The sequence below is a fragment of the Panthera tigris genome, chromosome C1, assembly GCF_018350195.1.
Source record: "Panthera tigris isolate Pti1 chromosome C1, P.tigris_Pti1_mat1.1, whole genome shotgun sequence".
Classification (NCBI taxonomy): Eukaryota; Metazoa; Chordata; class Mammalia; order Carnivora; family Felidae; genus Panthera; species Panthera tigris.
In genome coordinates, this window is record NC_056667.1 from 48,361,014 (window position 1) to 48,384,637 (window position 23,624).

General features: G+C 36.3%; 1 protein-coding gene and 1 non-coding gene across 2 annotated transcripts in view; both read left to right on the top strand.

The window, feature by feature from the left end:
• Positions 1-23,624, top strand: part of HOOK1 (hook microtubule tethering protein 1) — a 67,635-nt gene that overhangs the window by 24,254 nt on the left and 19,757 nt on the right. Inside the window, exons 7-11 of the mRNA XM_042997389.1 lie at positions 6,733-6,800; positions 8,452-8,514; positions 10,372-10,455; positions 15,887-16,053; positions 22,676-22,816. Of these exons, the coding sequence (XP_042853323.1) occupies positions 6,733-6,800; positions 8,452-8,514; positions 10,372-10,455; positions 15,887-16,053; positions 22,676-22,816 (523 nt within the window). The remainder of the gene's footprint in view (positions 1-6,732; positions 6,801-8,451; positions 8,515-10,371; positions 10,456-15,886; positions 16,054-22,675; positions 22,817-23,624) is intronic.
• Positions 9,216-9,337, top strand: LOC122241773. Its single transcript, XR_006221996.1, has one exon. It is a non-coding gene; the product is annotated as a U6atac minor spliceosomal RNA (small nuclear RNA).

The following is a 23,624-nucleotide window of genomic DNA, read 5'->3' on the forward strand; positions in this document are numbered from 1 at the left end:
GGTCTTTAGTGTTCTCTATACACAGTAGCTTGTCATCTGCAAATAGTGATGATTTAACTTCCTCCTTACCAGTTTGGGTGCCTTTTACTTCCTTACTTTTCTGCGGTTGTCGCAGCTAGGACTTCCAGTAGTACTGTGCTGAATAAAAGTGGTGAGAGTGTACAGCCTTACCTTGATACTGATCTTAGAGCAAAAGTTTTCAGTGTTTCATCATTGAGTATGATGTTACCTGTGAGATTTTTTTATATGACCTTTATTATGTTGAGATATGTTCCCTCCAAAACTACTTCATTGAGGGTTTTTATCATAAATGGATATTGTACTTTGTCATATGCTTTTATGCATCTTTTGATGTGATCACATGGTTGTTATTAGTCCTGTTGTTGATGTGATGTATCACATTGATTTGTGAATATTGAAGCACCCTGGCCTTCCTGGAATAAATCTCACTTAATTGTGGTGAATGATCCTTAAAGTGTTATTGAATGTGTTTTGCTAATATTTTGTTGAGGATTTTGGCATCTGTGTTTGTCAGAGTTATTGGCCTGTAGTTATCTTTTTTAGTGGAGTCTTGATCTGCTTTTGGTATCAGGGTAGTGTTGGCCTCATGGGATCAATTTGGAAGTTTTCCTTCCTCTTCTATTTTTTGGAGTAGTTTGAGAAGAATAGGTATTAACTCTTCTTTAAATGTTTGGTAGAATTTACTGTGAAGCCAGCTGGTCCTGGACATTTGTTTATTGGGAGTTTTTTTTTTTTTTTTTTTTTTAAATTACTGATTCAGTTTCATTACTAGTAATAAGTCTGTTTAAATTTTCTTTTTATTCCTGATTCCATTTTGGAAAATCATATGTTTCTAGGAATTTACCCATTTCTTCTAGGTTGTGTAATTTGTTGGTATACAATTTTTCAAAATATTCTGTTGTAATTCTTTGTATTTCTGTGGCATCAGTTACTATTTCTTCTCTTTCATTTTTGATTTTATTTATTTGACTTTTTTTTTTTTGACTCTTGATGAGACTGGTTAAAGGTTTATCAATTTCATCTTTTCAAATAACCAGTTCTTGGTTTCATTTCATTTCTATTGTTTTTTAGTCTCTTTCCTTAATTTTACTATTATCTAATCGTTATTATTTCCTTTCTTCTATTAACTTTAAGCCTTGTTCTTCCTTTTCTGGTTTCATTAGGTGTAAGATTAGGTTGTTTGGGATTTTTCTTGTTTCTTGAGATAGTCTGGTTTGCTATAAACTTCCCTCTTAAAACAGCTTTTGCTGCATCCCAAAGATTTTGGACTCTTGTGTTTTCATTTCCATTTGTCTCCATGTATTTCCTCTGATTTCTTTGTAACCCATTGGTTGTTTAGTACCATGTTGTTTAGCCTTCTTGTATGTGTGGGGTTTTTTCCAGTTTTTGTTTTTAATTTGATTTCTAATTTCATACCATTGTAGTTGGAAATGATGCTTATTATTATTTCCGTCTTCTTAAATTTATTGAGCTCTGTTTTGTATCAACATGTGATCTTTCCTGAAGAATGTTTCATGCACACTTGAAAAGAATGTGTATTATGCTGTTTTGGGACGGGATGTTTTGTATATATCTGTTCAGTCCATCTGATTAAATGTGTCATTCAAAGTCACTGTTTCCTGTTTCCTGTCACTGTTTCAGATTTTCTGTCTGAATGGTCTATCCAATGATATAAGTGAGATGCTAATTCCTCTACTATTGTATTTCTGTCAGTTTCTCCCTTTATGACTGTTAATATTTGCTTTATGTATTTAGGTGTCTCTTTATTGGGTACATAGATATTTACAATTGTTATATCCCGTTGTTGGAATGATCCCTTTATTATTATGCAATGCCCTTCTTTGTCCCTTTGCCGCAGTCTTTGTTTTAAAGTCTATTTTATCTGATATAAGTATTGCTATCCTGGCTTTTTTTCCCCCCTTATTCCATTTTCATGGAATATTGTTTTCCATCTCTTCACTTTCAGTCTATTTGTGTCTGTAGATCTGAAGTGTCTTGTAGGCTCATATAGATTTAGCATATAGATTAGTTTTTTCTTTTTTTTAATGTTTATTTATTTTTGAGACAGAAAGAGCGTGAATGGGGCAGAGAGAGAGGGAGACACAGAATCTGAAGCAGGCGCCAGGCTCCAAGCTGTCAGCACAGAACCCGATGTGGGACTTGAACCCACAAACCGTGAGATCATGACCCAAGCTGAAGTTGGATGTCCAACAAACTGAGCCACCCAGGCGCCCCAGATGGGTCTTGTTTTCTTTTTTTTTTTTTTTTTTTTTTTTTAAATGTTTATTTATTTTTTAGAGAGAGAGAGACAGAGAGAGAGACAGAGCGTGAGAAGCGGAGGGGCAGAGAGAAAAGGAGTCACAGAATCTGAAGCAGGCTCCAGGCTCTGAGCTGTCAGCACAAAGCTCAACGCGGGGCTCGAACTCACAGACTGTGAGATCTTGACCTAAGCTGAAGTCGGATGCTTAACCGACTGAGCCACCCAGGCACCCTGGGTCTTGTTTTCTTATCCGTTATGTCACTCTATGTCTTTTGATTAGAGCATTTAGTCCATTGACATTTAAAATAATTATTGATAAGAATATACTTATTACCCTTTTAATAGTTTTCTGATTTTTTTTTTTTTTTATAGTTCTTTGTTCCTTTCTTCCTCTCTTGCTCTCTTGTGGTTTGATGGCTTTCTTTAGAATTATGCTTGGATTCCTTTCTCTCTATGTTTTGTGTATCTATTATAGGTTTTTGACTTGTGGTTGCCACTGGGTTGATGTATAATATCCTGTGTGTTTGACAATTTATATTATGTTGATATTTATATTAAGTCACTTAAGTTTGAACACATTTTGAAAGCACTAAATATTTACTTCCTTCTTCACATTACATATATAATGTCATAGTTTACATCCTTTTATTTTTTTTGTATCCTTTGGCTAATTTTTGTAGATATAAATGATTTTACTGCTTTTGTGTTTCATCTCCATACTGGCTTTATAAGTAATTAATCTACTGCCCTTAAAATACATTTGCTTTTACCTGTGAAACATTTTCCCTTCATAATATTCTTACATCTGGTTATATCTTTTGTTTCCCACTTAAAGAATTCCTTTTAAAATTTCTTGTTAGGCTGAGTTAATGATGGATGAACTTGTTTAACTTTTGTTTGTCTCAGAGACCGTTTATCTTTCCTTCACTTCTCAGTGATAACTTTGTTGTGTAGCGTATTCTTGTTTGTAAGGTTTTTTCCATTCAGCTCTTTGAATATATCATGCTACTTCCTTCTGGTCTACAAAGTTTCTGCTGAAAATTCAACTGATAGCCTTATGGAATTGCCCTTATATATAACATTTTTATTTTCTCTCGCTACTTTTAAAATTCTCTATCGTTATTTCATTTTAATTATATTTATCTTGGTGTAATCCTCCTTGTATTCATCCTGTTGGACGCTCTGTGTGCTGTCTGGACCTGGATATTTGTTTCCCCAAATTAGGAAAGTTTCCAGCTGTTATTTCTTCAAATAATTTTCTGCCTCCCTTCTATCTTCTCCTTGTGGGACCCCCTAATAATATGAATGTTATTTGTGGTAATGTTGTAGAGTTCCCTTAACCTGTTCTTCTTTTTTTTTTCTTACTTTTTTTCTTTTTGCTGTTCAGCTTGGGTGCTTTCTATCACTCTGTCTTCCAGATCGCTGATTTGTTCTTTTGCATCATCAGATCTGCTGTTGATTCCCTCTAGTGCATTTTTCATTTCAGTTATTGAATTTTTCAGCCTTGACTGGTTCTTTTTTTTATATTTTCCATCTCATGAAGTTTTCACAGAGTTCATGCACTCTTTTCTCAAGTCCAGGGAGTGTCTTTGATTGTTAGTTTGAATTCTTTATCAGGCATGTTGCTTACCTCTGTTTCATTTAGCTCTTTAACCATGATTTTGTCTTGTTCTTTCATTTGGGGTATATACTTCTGTCTCCTGATTTTGTCTAACTCTCTGTGTTTATTTCTGTGTATATTAGGTAGGTCAGCTACTTCTTCTGGTCTTGAAGATAGTGGCCTGGTATGGAAAAGTGTCTTACAGCACAGTCCCTCCTGGTCATCAGAACTAGGTGCTCCAGGAGTATCCCCTACATGGGCTGCCTGTGCCCTACACTTGTGGCTGGGCCATCATAACCTTCATCCCAGCTAGCTGCAGTCACCTGCTTTACCTGCTGTGGATGCACTGGGCAGGATTTGCTCCCAGTGCTATTGAGAGGCCAGGCTGAGGCTGCCATGGGCCAGTTGGTGGGTGGGGCTAGTGGTCAGCCTCGCCACCTGCAGTTAGCCTCTATACCACAGCTGTAAGTCTCACTGAAGAGCAGGGCTTACTCCCTGTGCAGCCAACTAAGAGGCCTAGCTGCAGGAATTGCAGCTGTGCTCATGTTTGGGATTATTTACTCATCAACTCAGGGTTGGAGAACTATGGAGTGGGACAGGCCTGGCCAGTGCTACCTGTCAGGTGTGGCAGAGCTGGAGCTAATTTGCAGGGTTGCCTGCCAAAGCAGGCAGGTTGGGTGGGGCATGTCTGCAGGGTAGCACTGGGGCAGAGCTTGTGGCATTAGCGAGCTAGAAGGAGAGTGTTAGAACTGGCTCCCAGAAGCATCTCCTTAGTGGGGGAGGGAAGAAAAGTGGCACTAGCCAGCATTTTTCCCTGGGAGGAATCTGCAGATCCTGCCCTTCACGCACATACTCTGAGATTAGTCACTGAATTTCCTTCATGTATACCCCAGGTGCTTTTCAAACTGCTGCCTCTGTGCTGTGTCTAGGGCTGAGTTATTTAGTGTGCTGGCTCTTTAGGGGGGTGGGGGAGGGTGGGACTCTGTTTCCTATTGCCTTCAGTAGGAAACTCTCTTGGCGTTGCTGATTTTTAAAGCTCCCAGTGTTAAGTCAGATATTATAGGGACTCATCAGACACAGGGTTGCCCAGTGTGGGGTCTGATCTCGCTTCTCCATCCTTGTATTGCCTATCCTGTTTGTGGTTGGTCCCACTGGGGATTTGGTTCCCAACCATGTCTTTGCCCCCCCCCCCCGCCCCCACCCTTTATATGTGGCCTTCTCTCTGAGACTAGCTAAGGAAGGTCTGTTTCCCTAGTCTTTAGGTCATTTTCAGAGTTAGTTTTGCTTAGATGTAGCTGTTGCCTTGGTGTGTCTCTGGGTCAAGTTTAGCATCCTCTTACTCTGCCATCTTTTCCACATTTGTCAGTTTTAATAGTCTTTTTCAAAAAAGTAACTTTGGCTTTCACTGTATTTTGTCTGCACTATTTAATATCTGTTTTATCTCATTTCATCTCTTTTCTTGTGAATTAATCAGTTCTTCCTATTCTAAGTTATAATTGACATTTTCAGGTGTAATTTTCCCTTGTTATGATTTTGTTACCTTCCATGAATTTTAATATTACTTTCATAATTTAGTTCCAAGCATTAATAGAATTTTTGTCCCCAGAATTTTGAAAGGAAATTCAATTTCGGCATACATAAATAAAAGTTTAGCAAGTGGTAAATATAAAGAAATAGTTTCACTGTCTTGTTAAACACATCAGTGTTACCTAATTGGATTTAATTTTGGAGATATGTGGGCTCTCAGATTTTAGGAGTGAGCAAATAAATGAAAAAAAAAAACTTGCAGTAATTTAATTGAAACCTAAAATACACCCAGGATGTAAAACAGCTTCCATACCTTTATACTTTGCAATGAGAATTGATTTCAAAATGATTCCAAGGTATTGCAATAGTCTCAGTCTTGAAAGAATGAACTTGTTTGGTTAATAGTACCACATTTATCTTGGTGGGAAAAGAGATAATTTTTTTGAAGGTTTCAGCAGACTTGAAACTCTCCGTTACCCAGAAAATCCAGTTAAAGGAAATCCTTGCATTGCCTGTGCTTTCTCTACTTAACTCTTCCCCTCCCCCTCCCACTCCCCACCTAGTGGTCAGGTGCATACCAGAATCTGTCAGAATCTTTGTCCAGTTCTTGACTTCACAAATAAAAGAAAGATTTAGAGAACTTTCAGGAGTGTTCCAGGACAATCATTTAAGCAATAAAAATATATGAAAATAATGTTTTTTTGGAAATTTGGAATTATATGGAAATTGTTTTAGCTGGAGAACATGCCATCAAAGTTGATTATGTAAATATATGAAACACCTTTTCTTATGGTTCTTCATTTCATATTGGGACAGACTTAACTTATTGCATGTGTGTTTGTGGTAAGGCATAAGGATCTCCTTGAGATGAGACTTGATGAATATTGAGTATGTGTTTATAGGAGGCTATATAAGTCCCTTCTTTGAAAGCCTTCCTGAAATGAACTACATAGGTGGTAAGATTTAATTCTCTGGGCTGAAGATTTAACATTCATTTAATATGTATGAATTCATCCCATAATACTGAACACCTAAGAAGAGGGAAGAAATTGTCATAATTGTTTTAAGATTAATCATAATTTCTTCTTTTTCTTCTTATAAGAAAAGTAGAGGTTTTCTTCTTTAGGAAAAATAAAACATTTAAAATTTGGACATTTTAATTCTGCTTATATAATTTTGGTGGACTTATTTCTTGTGGAAAAATATACTTGCATAAAGAATATGTGTGGTAAATGACCTTTTATACTATTAATTGAATGGCTAAAGTAACATAGAAAAGAGTAGATTCTTTTTATCATATCTGTCTTTTTTTTTTAAATCACAGAACATATTCAAAATATAATGACATTGGAAGAGTCTGTTCAACATGTGGTCATGACTGCTATTCAAGAGGTAAGTTTTTATCATTTCACATATGTATGAAAATCCTAAACCTAATGACACAAAAATTATCACATAAATCTTATGGATGTATATTTTTCTACTTGTATAAACTTGCCCTTTGCAGCAGGTTTATTTACCTTAAATTAGTGTGCGTTCCTTTCTTTTCTTTCTCCAAAATATCTTAAAAATAATTCAAGCCCAATTTTAGTACTTCTGTATTTTAAAAGATAAGTTAATATTGTCAGGTTCCCTTTTTTTTTTTTTTTTAACGTTTATTTATTTTTGAGAAAGAGAGAGACGGAGCACAGCAGGGGAGGGGCAGAGAGAGACAGAGACACAGAATCCAAAGCAGGCTCCAGGCCCCCAGCTGTCAGCACAGGGCCTGATGTGGGGTTCCAACTCACAGACCATGAGATCATGACCTGAGCCAAAGTCAGACACTTAATGACTGAGCCACCCAGGTGCCCCTGTCAGATTCCCTTAAATAACTTCACCTAAGCAGGATAAACAACCTCTGACCAGATAGGAATCTTTATTTTTTCTTTTTTTTTTCTGCCAATTAGAGTAGTCTTTCTTGAAATTTTAAAGCATGTGTGTAAATATATCTTACATTCATTTTCTGAATGGAGAAACTGTGAGCAAATGTGGTGATAGGTTTGGGAGTTAGGTAGCCTGGGTTCAAGTGAATCTAGATGTGTAGGTTGAACCAGAATGGTTCAGAATTCATGTGGTACATGTTGATTCTTAACATCAGACTGAAGTGCAGTGTAGAGGATGTCCAAGGGGAGGTAGAATGAGGAATTAGTGAGTACAAGCAGTTTGACAGGGGCATGATTTGGAAGGAGGCATCTCACAGGAGGTTAGCAGTGTGTGCTCTGAGTTTGCATTGTTGACTTGAATTTAAAGCATCATAGTACAGGGGCGCCTGGGAGGCTCAGTCAGTTAAGCATCTAACTTCGGCTAATGTGATCTCACGGTTTGTGGGTTCGAGACCTGCATTGGGCTCCGTATTGACAGCTCAGAGCCTGGAGCCTGCTTTGGATTCTGTGTGTCCCTCTCTCTCTGCCTCTCCCCTGCTATCTCTCTCTCTCTCTCTCTCTCTCTCTCTCTCTCTCTCACACAAATTGAATAAATATTAAAATAAAAACGAAAAGAAAAAAATTAAAGCATCACAGTACATATGTCTGTGTTTCATATACAAAAAGGTTACTTTTATAAGATTTTTTTTTCCATATAATTGTAACTCCTACTTTTAAAATGACTTCTCAAATTAGGAATTTTGCTATATCACTCATTTAAAGGCTATATTTTAAAAGTGTTAATTTTATGGGACAATCTTTTTTTTTATTATTTGATGTGTTCAGTGTTATTCAGTAGTTCATCTTTTAGAACTTAGATTACAATTTTTCAGTATACAAGTATTTTAAATTTATCTGTGCATTTCAAGTACACTTTACTCCTGATGTCCCCACTGATGTAATAGTTGAAATGTTGTGTTATTTAGCTTAAGTCTCTAATAAAGTTTTTATTTAAATAATATTCTAAGGATCATCAAGGAAAACTAAATATAAAGCATTTTACTGCCCTTTTAAGTAAACTTATTTTTACTTCATAACTTAGTCTCTTTATTGTACTTAACATTGCTACTTTAATTTCCTAGTTGATGAGTAAAGAAATAGTGAGCTGTCCCACAAATGATGCTGTCGGAGAATTAGAGCAACAGGTAAGTATCTTAGTATGTGGGGAGAGTATTGAAAACAGACATGCAGTTCCTTAGCCGATTACTATCATAAGGCTTACATAGGCGAACATATGCAAGAATATTCTCCTCCATGAAATGTAGCTTGTTTATCCTATAATATCTCAATTGAATATTATTATGATTTCCTTCATGAATGCAAGTAGTGTTGGTTTCCAAAAGTTTTTATGATCATGTTCAGAGATGAGTGACATTGCACTTTTCTTCCAAAACTTCTGATATATATGTGGCTCATGCTAGATGATTGCACAGTTAAGTAGCAGACAGTTGAAAAAATTCTGCTAAGTTGTCATTTATCTAATATGATAATTTTTGTCATGTTGCTGTCCTCTCTCCTGATTGTGAAGAAACAGCTCCATGACCCTGCGCTCAAGTCCCCTTTCTCCAGTTCTAGGTTCTCTTGCATGCTGGTTCACACGGGGGAGGGCACTCTCCTGGGCTGTGGGGAGGGGCACAGGGACAGGCCGTTGCATCTAGCGCTTTTCCTGCTCTACTTTGGAACACCTGTTTTTCATGAGTGTCACCAGCATCTCACCAAGTATTCCAAACTAAAATTTTCCTAAGAAATTTCTATTTGAATTTAAACACTGTGTTTTTTCTAAGTTTTGTGTAATGAAATTAAACAACATCCTCTAGTATTCTGCTGTTTGAACATTTCATAAGGAGTGGTGCGTGAAAGGGGAAAAAGTTAGCGCACCGTGTCACAAGGCTGGAAGAGGCCCTCCGGCCTGCCAGCACACAGCTAAGGCCTTGTCACCCCCTTCAGGGCATCTAACCATCGTTTTGTTGTTGAATCACTGTATGATGTATGTCACTAATATGACATTCTGTGTTAGTGATACTTCAGGTTTTTTTTTAAAAATGCACATTGAACCAGAAAACAAATTTTTTTTTATGAAGATTTACCTAAAATTTTATTTCTGTGGGACCTTTGGTTTAAATATTAATGAGACGGTGTAAATATTCACACAGAAACAACAAACTGAGACTTATTTGTTAATAGATAAAATTTTCTAATGTTTTTGTTTAAATTCCAGTTTGTTGACATACAGTGTAACATTGGTTTCGGGTGTACAATTTAGTGATTCAATTCCATGCCACACTCAGTGCTCACCACAAGTGCTCTCCTTAATCCCCACCACCTGTTTCCCCCATCCCCCCACCCACCTCCCCACTGATAACCATCAGTGTGTTCTCTGTAATTAGCTTATAAAACTCAGCACCCAAAAAACAAATAATCCAGTTTAAAAATGGGTAGAAGACATGAATAGGTATTTTTCCAAAGAGGACGTGCAGATGGCCAACAGACACATGAAAGGGTGCTCAACATCCCTGATCATCGGGGAAACTCAGACTAAAACAATAATGAGTGCCCGTCTTTACTGCAGCATCCATGCAGCTGAGCTCTGTTAGAGAAAAGCACAGCCATTTATTTGAATTGAGGTCACTATAGATGCATGATTTCCATCTGCAGTTAGGTCTTCCTCATTGTTTTATACTAATCAGCACCTTCTCCCGTGACCAAACACCTTTTTCACACAACTGTCCATTTGCGTCTGGTCACCCTCTTAAAATCTTCCCCCTCACTCTGACTACTAGTCGCTTATTTATTGACTGTCCACTACATCCCAGAGACCCTGTGCCGACTGCTTTTCCTATGCTGTCTAATTTGCATAGTAACCCTAGAAAGGTTCAAATGGAGACTTAAAGAGAGTAGACTTGTTGATAAATTTGAATGTCCATGTCTATGTGTCCATACACATATTTTTGAACTTGTGTCAGAACACATCTTTCTAAGAATCAGAACGTTTTCTGTTTCAGCTTAAAAGGGCCTTGGAAGAACTTCAAGAAGCACTAGCGGAAAAGGAAGAACTGAGGCAAAGGTGCCAAGAACTGGATATGCAGGTGCAGAAGAGAAACCCATCCGAGGGAAACTTCCTCTTTAAGTTTACGGAGGTTTTATTGTAAATAATTCATTGGCACAGTGGCTTGGAGGAGGGGTTCCATTCCAGGGAGGGAAATTTTAACGTGTTTGTTATAGGCTTGAACATTCAAGCATGAACTTCCTAGTTACTTTTCTCTTTGAGTTGAAAATTGGTGATTATTTCTTTGAGAAAATCATTTTAATTGTGGAATTTCAAGTATTTAGATGAGCCCTTAGTTTCTTTTGTAAAAAGGAGAAATTCAAGTATCTACTGCATAGAGCGAATATTTAAATGAGGTCATTTATGGAAGTATTTAGAAGTGCTTTTCTCCCCTTCCCCATTAAATGCAGGTACCAAGTTTGTTTTGCTAACATGTACATGTATCTGAATCCATGTGTATATAATTCTTATATTCACATGTATGTACATGTTAGCAAAATAAACTCGGCATGAGAGACAATAGTTAACGTTTAATAGGGTAGATGGTCACACTAGCCCACCTATATTCAGATGGTCGTATCCTCTCAAACAAATTACTTAATTTCTTTATAGTTCAGTTTTCTCTCTTGAGAAGTGTTGTGATAATAGTGTGTTTCTCCCAGAGTGTTTTTATGAGGATTAAATGAGTTACTATGCATTAAGCACTTAGAGTAGTACCTGACGCACATAAGCACTATGTGTATTTGCGCATATTGTTGTTATTGTTATCTGAAAAGTGCAAATGCACAAGTTATGCAGTAAGTCTTAAAAAATTATGCAAAAGGGTAAGTGTACTTGCATAATATGCTAAATGTAAATTGCATGTTTTTGTTCAAATAATGAGTTACATAAATAATTTACTCTCTGAAAAGTAAGAAGACAAGGAACAAGGGTTGTGAGAGCATCATCCTGGCTTGAGATAAAGATCTAGACTGACAGGGCTGCGTAATATTTCTAATCCGTAAAGGCTTGCACATAAGGAAAAGAGAAGTGACTAGGTCACGGTGACTCAACTATTTAGGACAGTGACAGCACTGCAGTTCTGGTCTTTTAACGTCATTCTTTAAAAAATCAGTCCCTTTGTGTTTGAACAAAGTTAATGTTTATATTTGAACAAAGCCAGTACCTCAAAATTAGGGGGCTTTCTATATGTTCTTCTTTCATGTTTCTTGGCCACAGTTATGTCACATGTTACAACAAATGCATACACATATACAAAGCATCTGAGATGTGTTATTGCCAAATAGGATCTTATTCACCTGCCAGAATACCTGATATAAAGAACAGAGGATTGAATCATTCAGGCCTTAGCAGTCTTATGTAGGATCTCTGTACATTTTCTAGAAATTCTTATTTGATAAAGAACACAAAATTCTATGTTAGAAGATGTGTTTGTTATACATAGTGAAGAGCATGTGATCACCTGATTTTAGCAGTAAAGTACAGACAACTCAAGTTTTTGATTCTAGTATTAAAACAGAATCAACCCTCAGATTATCTGCACACAGGAAATGAATGATTATATAATAGAACAAAAAGTAATTAATTAACAACATAGAATCCACATAGGTTCACATGACATATATCCCAATTTTATAAGGCACATTTTTTTTTCATTTTTTTTAATGTTTATTCATCTTTGAGAGAGACAGAGACAGAACACGAGCAGGGGAGGGGCAGAGAGAGAGGGGGGTGTAGAATCCGAAGCAGGCTCCAGGCTCTGAGCTGTCAGCACAGAGCGCTATGTGGGGCTCGAACCCACAGACTGTGAGATCATGACCTGAGCTGAAGTCGGACGCTCAACCGACTGAAACACCCAGGCGCCCCATAAGGGAATTTGTTTTTGAGAAATCTTTACTTTTAATCATATGTTACTTGAGAGTTGTTTTTGAATTGGGGCAGAGGGGATTGTTTTAATACCTGACCAAATGTAGCAAAAAAAGAAAAATAAGCTGCATAGAAATGCACCAAGGACAGGTAAACAAGAAAAAGGACATAACTTGTGAAGTCAAAAAACCGACAGTCAAGGAAAGAAGCAGGCATGTGACATTGACAGAAGTGCTGCATAGCGAGTATCTGTTCTCCTTTCCTCATCCCTGACCCACGCAGGGGGATCCACGGGAATCTCGATACTTCTCCCTGCGGTCTACACAGTCAGGAGAGTCACCCTTCGATTCTTTTGTTTTCTTTCACTGGACTGGGGAGGAGCAGCTAAGACACTACGGGCCTGACTCCTGATAGAAGCAGTCTGTAGAGCTACACACTGGCTGGGGAGAGGGCTGATGTCCAAAGGATTTCCTCCCTGGGAATGGGAGACACTGCTCAGCACTCTGGTGGAAGGTATTTAAACCTCAGAAGTGAGAGTGTAGCCCAGGTGTCGTAAAGACTGCGCCTTGCCTCAGCTTGCCCCCTCCTTCCCTGACCATTCCCAAGGCTGTAGAGTGGTGTGGAGGGAGCCATAATGAGAGAGGAAGGCACACTGGATCTTCAGTAGAGTGGAGACGTGTCAAGGAGTCTTCAGTCCATACTGGAACATCTGGTGTATCCTGACTGCCAACAAAGCACGAGTTAGATGGAAAGAATAGAAGCGTGACATCTGTGCAAACAGTGCAGACTAAAGTGCACGTAAAAGACTTCAGCCGAGCTTAGAAAAATAATGTTTGCTTCACGTTGTGGAACAGCTTCCTCAGAACACATCAGTAAAATAGATGGGGCGTGAAGACAACAAAGTGAGGTTTAAAAGAAAATTGCAGATGCACAGAAACTAATCACCGAATAATGGGAAACACTAGGCTTTATCCTAGGTAAGCCATTGAACTTCATGAATAGGAGAAGAACGAGTCCTTGGTTGTTCAGGTAGAAGAGGCAAATCACCCACAAAGACCAGACCATCAGTCTTCCCTACAACTTCAGTACCAGAATTTGGAAGAGCAGTATCTACCGAGTGCTTAGGGAAGCCGCATCGTGGCCAGATGAAGAGCTCAGATGCAGACTCACGAGCTGTTCTTGAAAAAACTGCTTGTTGACGGAGTCTAGCTAGCAAACATGTTTTAATCGAAATAAAGAATGCAAGAGTGGAGATTCTGTGGGGAAGGATCTGGTGAAGCTTGAATCCTTTCAAATACAGAACTGTGTTGGTTCTGTGCAAATTATGGTCATAAATTCTGATTCAGTAAATCAGGAAGCAGGTCTGATTATGTGTACTTAAAAAAAAAAGAAAGAAGAACTCCACGTGATATTTGGATGTGAAGTTTTGAGGAACTCCATTCCAATCAGGATATTATGGGACCTTCAGGCAAGTTATGACGTTTGCCAGTAGCTCTTATTCTGCCCTTCCAGCCACCATTCGTGACCCCCGGCAGCAGTCGGATGCAGTCCTTCACTTGCTGCGGTAATAATGCCATAGCAATGGTCACCCGTTCTTGCCTGGGGTACGTTAGAGAAGACATGCTCCTGTCCACCATTGTACAAGATACGTTTATATCTGAGGCAGTGATTTTCAAACTTTAATGTGATGACATTTTTATTTATTTATTTTTTTAAGTGGGCTTCGTGCCCAGTGCAGAGCCCAATGTGGGGCTTGAACTCATGACCCTGAGATCAAGACCTCAACTGAGATCATGAGTTGGATGTTTAACCAACTGAGCCATCCAGGCAACCCATATATTTGTTTAAATAAGCAAATAGGACACAAGTGTTACATTAAATCTGGGTAATGTAAGAAAATGGCGTTTTTTTGTTTTTTTTTTTTAGCTTTTTGAATTTTTCTGTCTCATTTTTAAATAATTCGACACAGGAACAAAGGAGAGAGAGACAAAGAAATAGAGAAGAAAAATAAAAACAGAGAAGGATAAAGGCAGGTACATAATGAACCTATGGAACTTGTTAAAGGAGATGTGTAGAACCACCACTGGACATTCTGTGTCATAGATGGGAGGGAGGGTGTGCAAGGAATTTGCATGTTTACTACCTTCTCCTTCACGTCTGTGGCTGAAGGTAGCTCTGGAGCCACACTGTGAAACATGGATAGGACCCAGGTTGGTTACACACCAGGTGTTGAAAACTGAATTTGCCCTTACCTACCTTATTTACGTGGTTCTTACACAGGTTGGAAGACTGAGGGCATTGTTTCTCTTTTGTGGATCTTTTTGTGACACCCTCTTCCCTCCAGCTAGAATGAGATTTTCTTTTCTTTGTGTCCCATCTCCTACCCTATGGTATGTTTCCACCAAAGCACTTTGAACATTTCCTGTTGTGTAATTATTTACATTTTTACCATAAGGATGCTAAGGGTACAAACTCTCCTCCTTTCTCATATCTCAGTCATTTAGGGTTGTACATGACAGGTAATAGTCACTAAACTGCTTGCATGGCAAGGATAGATGCATGCATTGAATTTAGGGAGAAAAATTGCTTTCTCCCATAGTCTTCCCGGGAAGACTTTTCTGAGCCTTTGTGTTGGTCATTGCCCATTGGTCATTGTGTTGGTCGTTGTGTTGGTCAAAGGCAAGTATTTGTAACTTGCCTATACGGTGTTGAAGGCACTCACTTGCTTTTAATTTCCTATTAGTAGCTCACTGTGTCGGTATACAGCCTCCTTCCCATAACTAGGTTGAATTAATTACATCTATTGAAAAAACAATCGCAAACCTATGTAGTAATATGTTGAAAATCATAATAGGTCAACTTTTTTTCAAAGGAAGCTTAATATAATATGTAAACTTTTGGTCTTACATATGACCAGGTTACAGCCTTTTTAAAAGGTTTTAAAAGATGTTTTTAAATGGAAAAGAAAAAGAACTGAAGCAAATCATGTTTGTTGCATTAATATGTAAGTAAAGTGAAAATGTATCAGGTACTGATATCGATGTGATTCTAAATTGTTAGCCATTTTAAATTATAAGCAAACAGTCTCAATGTGCAAATGGATTTAGTTCAGCTTTTTGTTACTGATTCATTAACCAAATAATGTGCTTGTCTCTGAAGACATGATATGTAACTGATAATTTTCTGCTGTGAACCTAAAATAACTTTGTGCATGTGTGTGTATTTTAGCTTATTAGGTAACAGCATCCTAATAGTAAATTTATAACTAAAAGAGGAACAAATTAATTTTTCAAAGCTTATCAGTACATCAGACTTTAAAGACTTAGAAAAATTTTCTTACCGAAACTAGGGCAAGCATAACATTTTGAAGATATTCTCCTTGTATGTTTTAACTCGGTTTTCTCTGTAGTAATCAAATTCCTTTGATTTCTTTTGTTTGACTCAAACATCCTAGACCCCAAATTCCAGCTTTGGAAGGATCCTTAGAAATTATGTTGTCTGATTGACCAAGCTAATTTAATGGCTTGGTCACATAGCAGTGTGGGGCTCTGGACTCTTAAGTTTTTTTTGCTATTGATGCTTATATTTGTGTATTTGTTTTTTAGGTGACTGCACTTCAAGATGAAAAGAACTCATTAGTTTCTGAGAATGAGATGATGAATGAAAAACTTGACCAGTTGGATGGATCTTTTGATGATCCAAATACAATGGTTGCAAAAAAGTATTTTCATGCACAGTTACAACTAGAACAATTACAGGAAGAAAACTTCAGGTAGCATTTTTAGTAAAAACCATTCCATGGATTTCTGTTAAACCGGGAGTTAAGAAGTCCTATCAGTGATGAATTATTAAGCATTTTATAGTGTGCTATAGCATGCTATAACTTTATAGTATGCTTAGAACACTGAAAATAGAAGCTCTGAAAATATCAAATGGTGTAAATAGTTCCTGCCTTCATGGGCTTGCAATCTAGTTAGGCAAGTGGGATATGTGTATAAAAAGAAAACAATTCAAAATAACTTGTGATTAGGGCCAAATAAAGGCCATAGGCAAGTCCAATAGGAGTTTAAGGGAATGACTGCTGAGATCTGGGGGGAATGGGGTGTTTCTTACATAGGAGAGGGAACCTGATAATAAATGGAAAAAATGGAAATCTTAACCTAAAGAGGTGCTTTCTATTTAAATTTTTGTATTTTTTCTTTGAAAAAAAAGGTGGTGTACATCTTTATTTTTTATTTATTTTTTTAAATGTTTTTTAATGTTTATTTATTTCTGGACAGAGAGCATGAGTGGGGGAGGGGCAGAGAGGGAGGGAGACACAGAATCTGAAGCAGGCTCCAGGCTCCGAGCTGTCAGCACAGAGCCTGACACGGGGCTTGAACTCACAAACCGTGAGATCGTGACCTCAAGCCGAAGTTGGTCGCTCAACCTACTAAGCCACCCAGGCGCCCCACATCTTACCTTTAATAAACGCTGTCTCTTGTGTGCTAGTAGCCTGGCCTTGGACTATATAAGGCCTTGAGAAGAGGCACTCTAATTGTACTGTATGTATTTTTTGTTACTTTTTTAAAATATAATTTCAAACAAACACAGTAACAGTTGCAAGAATAGCACAAAAAACTCCTTTATATCTTTTGCTCAGATTCTGCAGTGGTTTGGCAGTGTTTTCCATTTGTTTTAGCGGTCTCTCTACATATTCTTACAGATGCATATATTTTTTCCTGAACCACTTGAGAGTACACTGGAGACGTGCACTTTTATCCCTGTATACTTTGGCATACATTTCCTAAAACAAGAATACCTTCTTATAAACCACAGTGTAGTGATTACAATTAGGGAATTTGCCATTGATACATATTACCATCTAATCCACAGATTATATTCAAATTCCAGTAGTTGTTTCATTGTCCTGTAGAGCTATTTTTTTTCCCGTTTCAGAATCCAATCCAGGATCATGCACTGCATTTAGTATTATTCTTACTCAATGGACTACACATCCATTACTGTCATCAGTTATTTGATGCTGGAATTATCCCAGATTCGACCACTGGGAATCCTTTCAATTGGCCCCTGTGTCCTTTCCAACCTGTCGCTATCCTTTGAGCACGTTCTTACTTTCCTGCACAACAAAATATTCTAGACTCATTCTCCTTCTTTCCAGACTCTGCAGTCAGCCATTTCTCCAAGGATTTTTAATTCCTTCTAGTGGAGAATGTTATTTAGAAACAAAGACCTGTGCTCCAAATGAGTGTTTTGGTCCTTGCTTCTAGGCCACTTTGGAGTACAGAGCTAGGAAATACACTAGCACAGGTTCCTACGACCGATGTTCACACTTGCCTGTGTCCACACGCTGGAATATACACATGTCTGCATTTATTCTGTTTCTCAGTATGAACAGTGAGTTCATATTGACATCTTTCCTTTTAGTCCCCTGTCTTCGGGGTTCATTCTGATCTGCATTTCCATATTGTCAACTCCTCCAGTGGTGAGAAACCTGGCTCCCATTTTCCTGAACATATATTCTCATATACTTAATCCTAAAACACATAGAAAGCAATTTAAGAATTGCAGTCTTACCTTTTTAATACAAAATATTATTAGACTTCAGTATGTTTATGGTTCTTTTACAAGGTAACATTTACATGTTGTGAAATGAAGAAATACTGCGTCCAATTTAATGTGCTAACAACGGCATACATTTGTGTTATCACACTTTTATCAATATATGGTTCATTTCAGTCACTGAAAAAAGTTCTTTTATGCTCCTTCCCAGTCAACCCCTACCTCCCAGAGGCTAATTACTCTTCTGAGTAGTTTTCAGCATTGATTAGTTTTCTCTAATCTAGAGCATCATATAAATTGAATAATGCAGCATGAACTTCTTGGTGATTGGCTTCTTTTGCTCAGCATTTTTGTGAGCTTCATTTATGTTTTGAATGTATCTGTAATTCATTATTTTTTATTGCTAAATAGTATTCAAATATTTGGAATTATTCTACATTATACCACACTTTTATTTATCCATTTCCCTTTAGATGGGCATTTTGGGTTTCCCAATTGGGGTTAATATAAGTAAAACTAGTCTGAACATTATAATACAAGACTTTTTAAAGACATACATTTTCTTATTTCCCATTGGTAAATACATACAGCAGTATTGCTGAGTTACGCACTAGCTGTTTAATTGTAAAAGATACTGCCAAACCGTTTTCCAAAGCAGCTATAACATTTTATACTCTATGAGCAGAGTTTGCTGCTTATTGCTCTAGTTGTTCTGTCTGGTAGGATATTTTGTTCTTATCTGTCTTTTTAACTTTAAACATTTCAGGGAAAATGTAGTAGTATTTCATTATGGCTTTAATTGGCATTTTTCTGACAACAAATGATGTGATAAGCCCCTTTTCAAGTGCTTATTGGCAATATATCTTACTTTGTGAAGTGTCTCTTCACACTGTTGAGCTGTTTTTAAATTGGGTTGTTTGTCATTATCAATTCGTTGTAGGAAGTTTTAAAAATTTGGATACAAATCGTTTTGTCAGATATATGCATAGTAATATTTCACTCATTCTTTGACTTGCCTTTTCATTTTTTAAATGGGGTCTTTCAAAGAGGAAAAGTTCTTAACTTAGATGATGTCTGATTTGTCAATATTTTTAATATTAGTGGTTTTTTGTGTATTGTCCAAGAAATCTTTGTCTACTTCCATGCCATGAAGATACTCTCTATTATGCTCTTCTAGAAACTTCACAGTTTTATCTTTTACATTTAAGGCTATAGTCCATTTTGAATTGTTTTCTAAAACAATGGTGTAAGGTATGGAGGTCAAGCTTTATTTATTTTTATTTTTTATTTATTTTGTTATTTTTTAAAGTTTATTTACTTATGTTGAGAGGGAGAGAACATGAGCAGGGAAGGGGTGCGGGTAGGGAGAGAATACCAAGCACGGCTCTGTGCTGAGAGCACAGAGCCCAGCACAGAGCTTCATCTCATGAACGGTGAGATCATGACCTGAGCCAGAATCAAGAGCTGGACACTTAACCAACTGAGCCACCCAGGCGTCCCTATTTTTATTTTTGTTTTCCATATGGATATCTAGTCGTTACAGTTGGATCATTGAAGATATTTTAATTTTACTCCAGATTGCTTTGTATCTTCATGAAAAATGGTATCATAAAATTGGGTTCATCTTCTGGACTCTCTAGTTGTTTTCTATTGATCAGATTGTCTTTATGCCTGTATGATGTGGTCTTGATTACTTTAGCTCTAAAGTAAGTTTAAAATCAGGTAGTATAAGTATTCCAACTTTGTTCTTTCTTTTCAAAATTTGTTTTGGCTATTCCAAGTCTTTTTGCATTTTCACATCTGTCAATTTCCATTTAAAAAAACCTTCTGTGATTATGATTTAGGTTCTGTAAAATTGATATCTTAACTATATTGAGAATTACCGTCTATGAACATGGTATCTTCATTTATTTAAGTCTTTAGTTTCTCCCAGCAATATTGTGTTGTTTCTAGCAGAGAAGTTTTGTGTTTTGTTAACTTTATTCCCATGTCGATGCTATTACCAATACAATTAAAATTATTCTGAAAAGTGGCTGCTAATATGTACAATTAATTTTTATATATTGAAACTCAAGCTTTTATTTTGAAACTTTTATGTCTTCTGAAACTTTTATGTCTTCACTTATTGATTCTAGAAAATGGTTTATGTAGAAAATTCTAAGGCATCCATAGTCATCTAATCTATTAATAGAGCTTTACATCTTCCTTTTAATTTCTGCCCTGTATTTATTTTTCTTGCATTGAACAAGAGAAGACATCTTACTTTATTCTAGGTCTTAGGGGGGAAATGTTCAATTAAGTACCATCAAGTATAATACTTGCTGTAAAGTTTTATAATGTGTTTTTTTTTCTGTTTGAAGGAATTCCCCTTTATTTCTGGCTTGCTAAGAGTTTTTATTACTAATTGTTGATTTTTGTCAAATGATTTTTCTACATCTTGAAATGACAGTGTGGTTTTCTTTTTCATTCTTTCATTATGATTGTTGTATTTTTTGATTGTTGAACAATCTTATATTTCAGGGTTAGACCACTTTGGTCATACTTATTCTGCATATATATTAACTAGATTCAGTTTGCTTGTAGATTGAGAGAATTTTTTTTTTTTTTTGGTTGTCTTCATAATAGATACTGGTCTATAACTTTTTTTCTCATGTAATGCCTTTTTTTTTAGGTTGTCAGAGTTCTGCTAGTCTCATAGAATAATTGGGAAGAATTCTCTCTGTTTTCTGAAAGAGTTTATGTGTGAATGATATTAAACAATCTGAGCCTATGGTTTTCTTTGTGAAAGGGCTTTTAATGACAATATAATTTCATCAGTGCTCATAGGGCTTCTTAGATTTTCTGTTTCATCTATGTCAGTTTGATAAGTTGTGCTTTTCAAGGTATATGCTTATATTTAAGACGTTGAATCTATTGGCATAAAGTTGTTCATAATATTCTTTCGTTGTCCTTTTAATGACTGTAGGAGCTATACTGATGCTTGCTTTTTCATTCCTGGTATTGGTAATTTGTATTTTTTCTCATTTTTCTTGATCACTCTTACTAGGGTTTCATCAATGTTATTAATCTATTAACTTTATTAGCTTTCCGTATTATTAGTTGTACATCTCTGTTCTTTCTTTCTTTCCTTTTATTTACTTTGGATTTAATTTGCTCTTCTTTTCCTAGCCTCTTAAGGTTGAAATTTGGATTGATTTTAAGACTTTCTTCATTTCTAATATATAAGCCTTTAAAATTGTAAATTCTCCTCCAAGCACTGGTTTAGCCACGTTCCCCAAATTTAACTGGTTGTCTTTCTGTTGTTATTCTGTCTGAATTATTTTCCAATTTCCTTTGTGATTTCTTCCTTGACTTTTGGGTTGTTTAGAAACATGTTGTTTAATTTCCAAGTATTTAAGGCTTTTCTAGACTTCTTATTGTGACTGATTTCTAATTTAAGTCTCTTATGGTTAGAGAACATATTGCATGGGATTGCAGTCTTTTGATATTTATTAATACTTATTTTATTGCTCATCATGTTTCATTGTGATTAGTGTTACATGTGCACTTGCAAAAATGTGTGTTCTGTCATTTTTGACTGACATGTTCTATACATGTCAACTGAATCATGTTGGTTAATAATGTTCAGATCTCTTCTGTATTTTTATGTTTAGTTTTTTTTTTTTTGTTTTTGTTTAGTTCTGTCATTCATTAGAGACTGGTATTAAACAATGATTGTGGATTTGTGGATTTCTACCCTTGATTCTATCAGTTTTTGTTTCATGTATTTTAAAACTATTTTTAGGTATATATATACGTTGATGATATGGCTTTCTAGTAATTGACCCTTTTATAATTATGAAACATTTCTTTGATAATACTTTTTTTGTCTTGAAATTTATTTTGTTTGATGTTACCATAACCACCCCAATTTCCTTTGCTTACTGTTTTCATGGTGTTTTTAAATCCTTTTACTTTTAATCTGTGTCTTTATGTTTATAATATCCCTTGTATAATTAATGTATATTTGAGCTTTTTTTGTTTAGTCTGATAGTCTCTGCCTTTTCAATTGGTGTGTTTAACCTATTGGCCTTTTATGTAATTTTTGTTATGGTTGTATTTAGGTCTGTCAATTTGCTGTTTTTCATTTGTCATATCTATTCCTTTCCTTTATCTTCCTTTCCTGCATTCTTTTGGAATCAAATATTTTTTTTTAATATTTGATGTTAAACACTGTATTGCCTTTTTCCTTTTTTTTTTAAAGTTTATTTATTTTGAGAGAGAGAGAGAGAGAAAAAAAACAAAAAACGAACGAGTGGGGGAGGAGCAGAATCCCAAGCAGACTCCTTACTGTCAGTGCAGAACCTGACATGGGGCTCAAACTCATGAACTGTGAGATCATGACCTGAGCTGAGTTCAAGAGTCAGAGGCTTAACTGAGCCACCAGACTTCCCCATCTTCTTACTTTTTGTTTTTACCATAGAGTTTGAGGTATTTATCCATAACTTACCATAGTCTACTTAGAGTTAATATTTTACCATTTCACACGCGATGTATATTTTTGAGTAATTATATATCTATACATTTTCTCTTCACCTTTTGAGATTAAAACCCCTTTTAGAACTAGTGATAACCAAGCACCATATTTCAGAAGTGAAAATGAAAATTCAGGACATTAGTTTATTCTCAGCCAGTTTTAAATCCGGGAGCCAGAAGTGTCTTATTCTTTTAGTCTTTCTTTTGAGTGTAGAATTTTAAAGAACATTTTAAAAGTATGTCTTGCTAAGCTCATGTCTCAGTAAGAAAACAAATAATGGAAATTACATTATAAATACTTATTTTGTTTATGCAAGGCTTGAAGCTGCGAAAGATGATTATCGTGTTCACTGTGAAGAACTTGAAAAGCAACTAATTGAATTTCAACATAGGAATGATGAACTGACTAGTCTTGCTGAAGAAACAAGAGCCCTGAAAGATGAAATAGATGTCCTTAGGTATGCCATGTCTGAATATAATTATGTCGCTTCTAAGTTATTAGTCATTTCAGTATTCCATATTGCAATCAGGGATTCGTAGGGTTATTTCTACATATCAAGTACTGATCAGTTTTTTCCAGGCTCCTAGTCTTTACTTAATTTATGCTTGTTGATAATAATTGCAGTTTAAGGATAATATTCAATCTTTGTTAGCACAATTTCATATTAGAATTTGTAAACCCAAAATGATACCTTTTTCTTTTTTTGAGAGAGATAGAGAGTGAGCACACGCACAGCCAGGGAGGGGCAGAGAGAGAGAGAGAAAGAATGGATTTCAAGCATATCTGACAGCACAGAGCCCGATTGAGGCGGGGGGGGGGGGGGGGGTGATATCTTTTTCTTAAGATTGTGTAAACTGAATTACTTTTAGATACGTTTAGCTTCATCTCCTTGTACTCATTAGTTTATTTTGTGAACTTTTTACATGAGGGAAAGTATTCTCACAATCCATATTTCGGCATTTGATATAAAATAGATATAGGTAAGTATCTTAACATTTATTTCAGGGTTATCCCAAGGTTCTCTTACTGTCTTTGACAATATAAAATTTATATTTAGCTTTTCCTATGAATTGTTAGTCAAGCAAACAGACTATCCATATGCTCTTTATATTTTCTGTTAAATTTTCTTTTTTAAAAAAATTTTTTAAATGTTTTATTTACTTTTGAGAGCCAGAGAGAGAGACAGAGCATCAGCAGGGGAGGGGCAGAGAGAGAGAGGGAGACAGAATCCGAAGCAGGTTCCAGACTCTGAGCTGTCATCACAG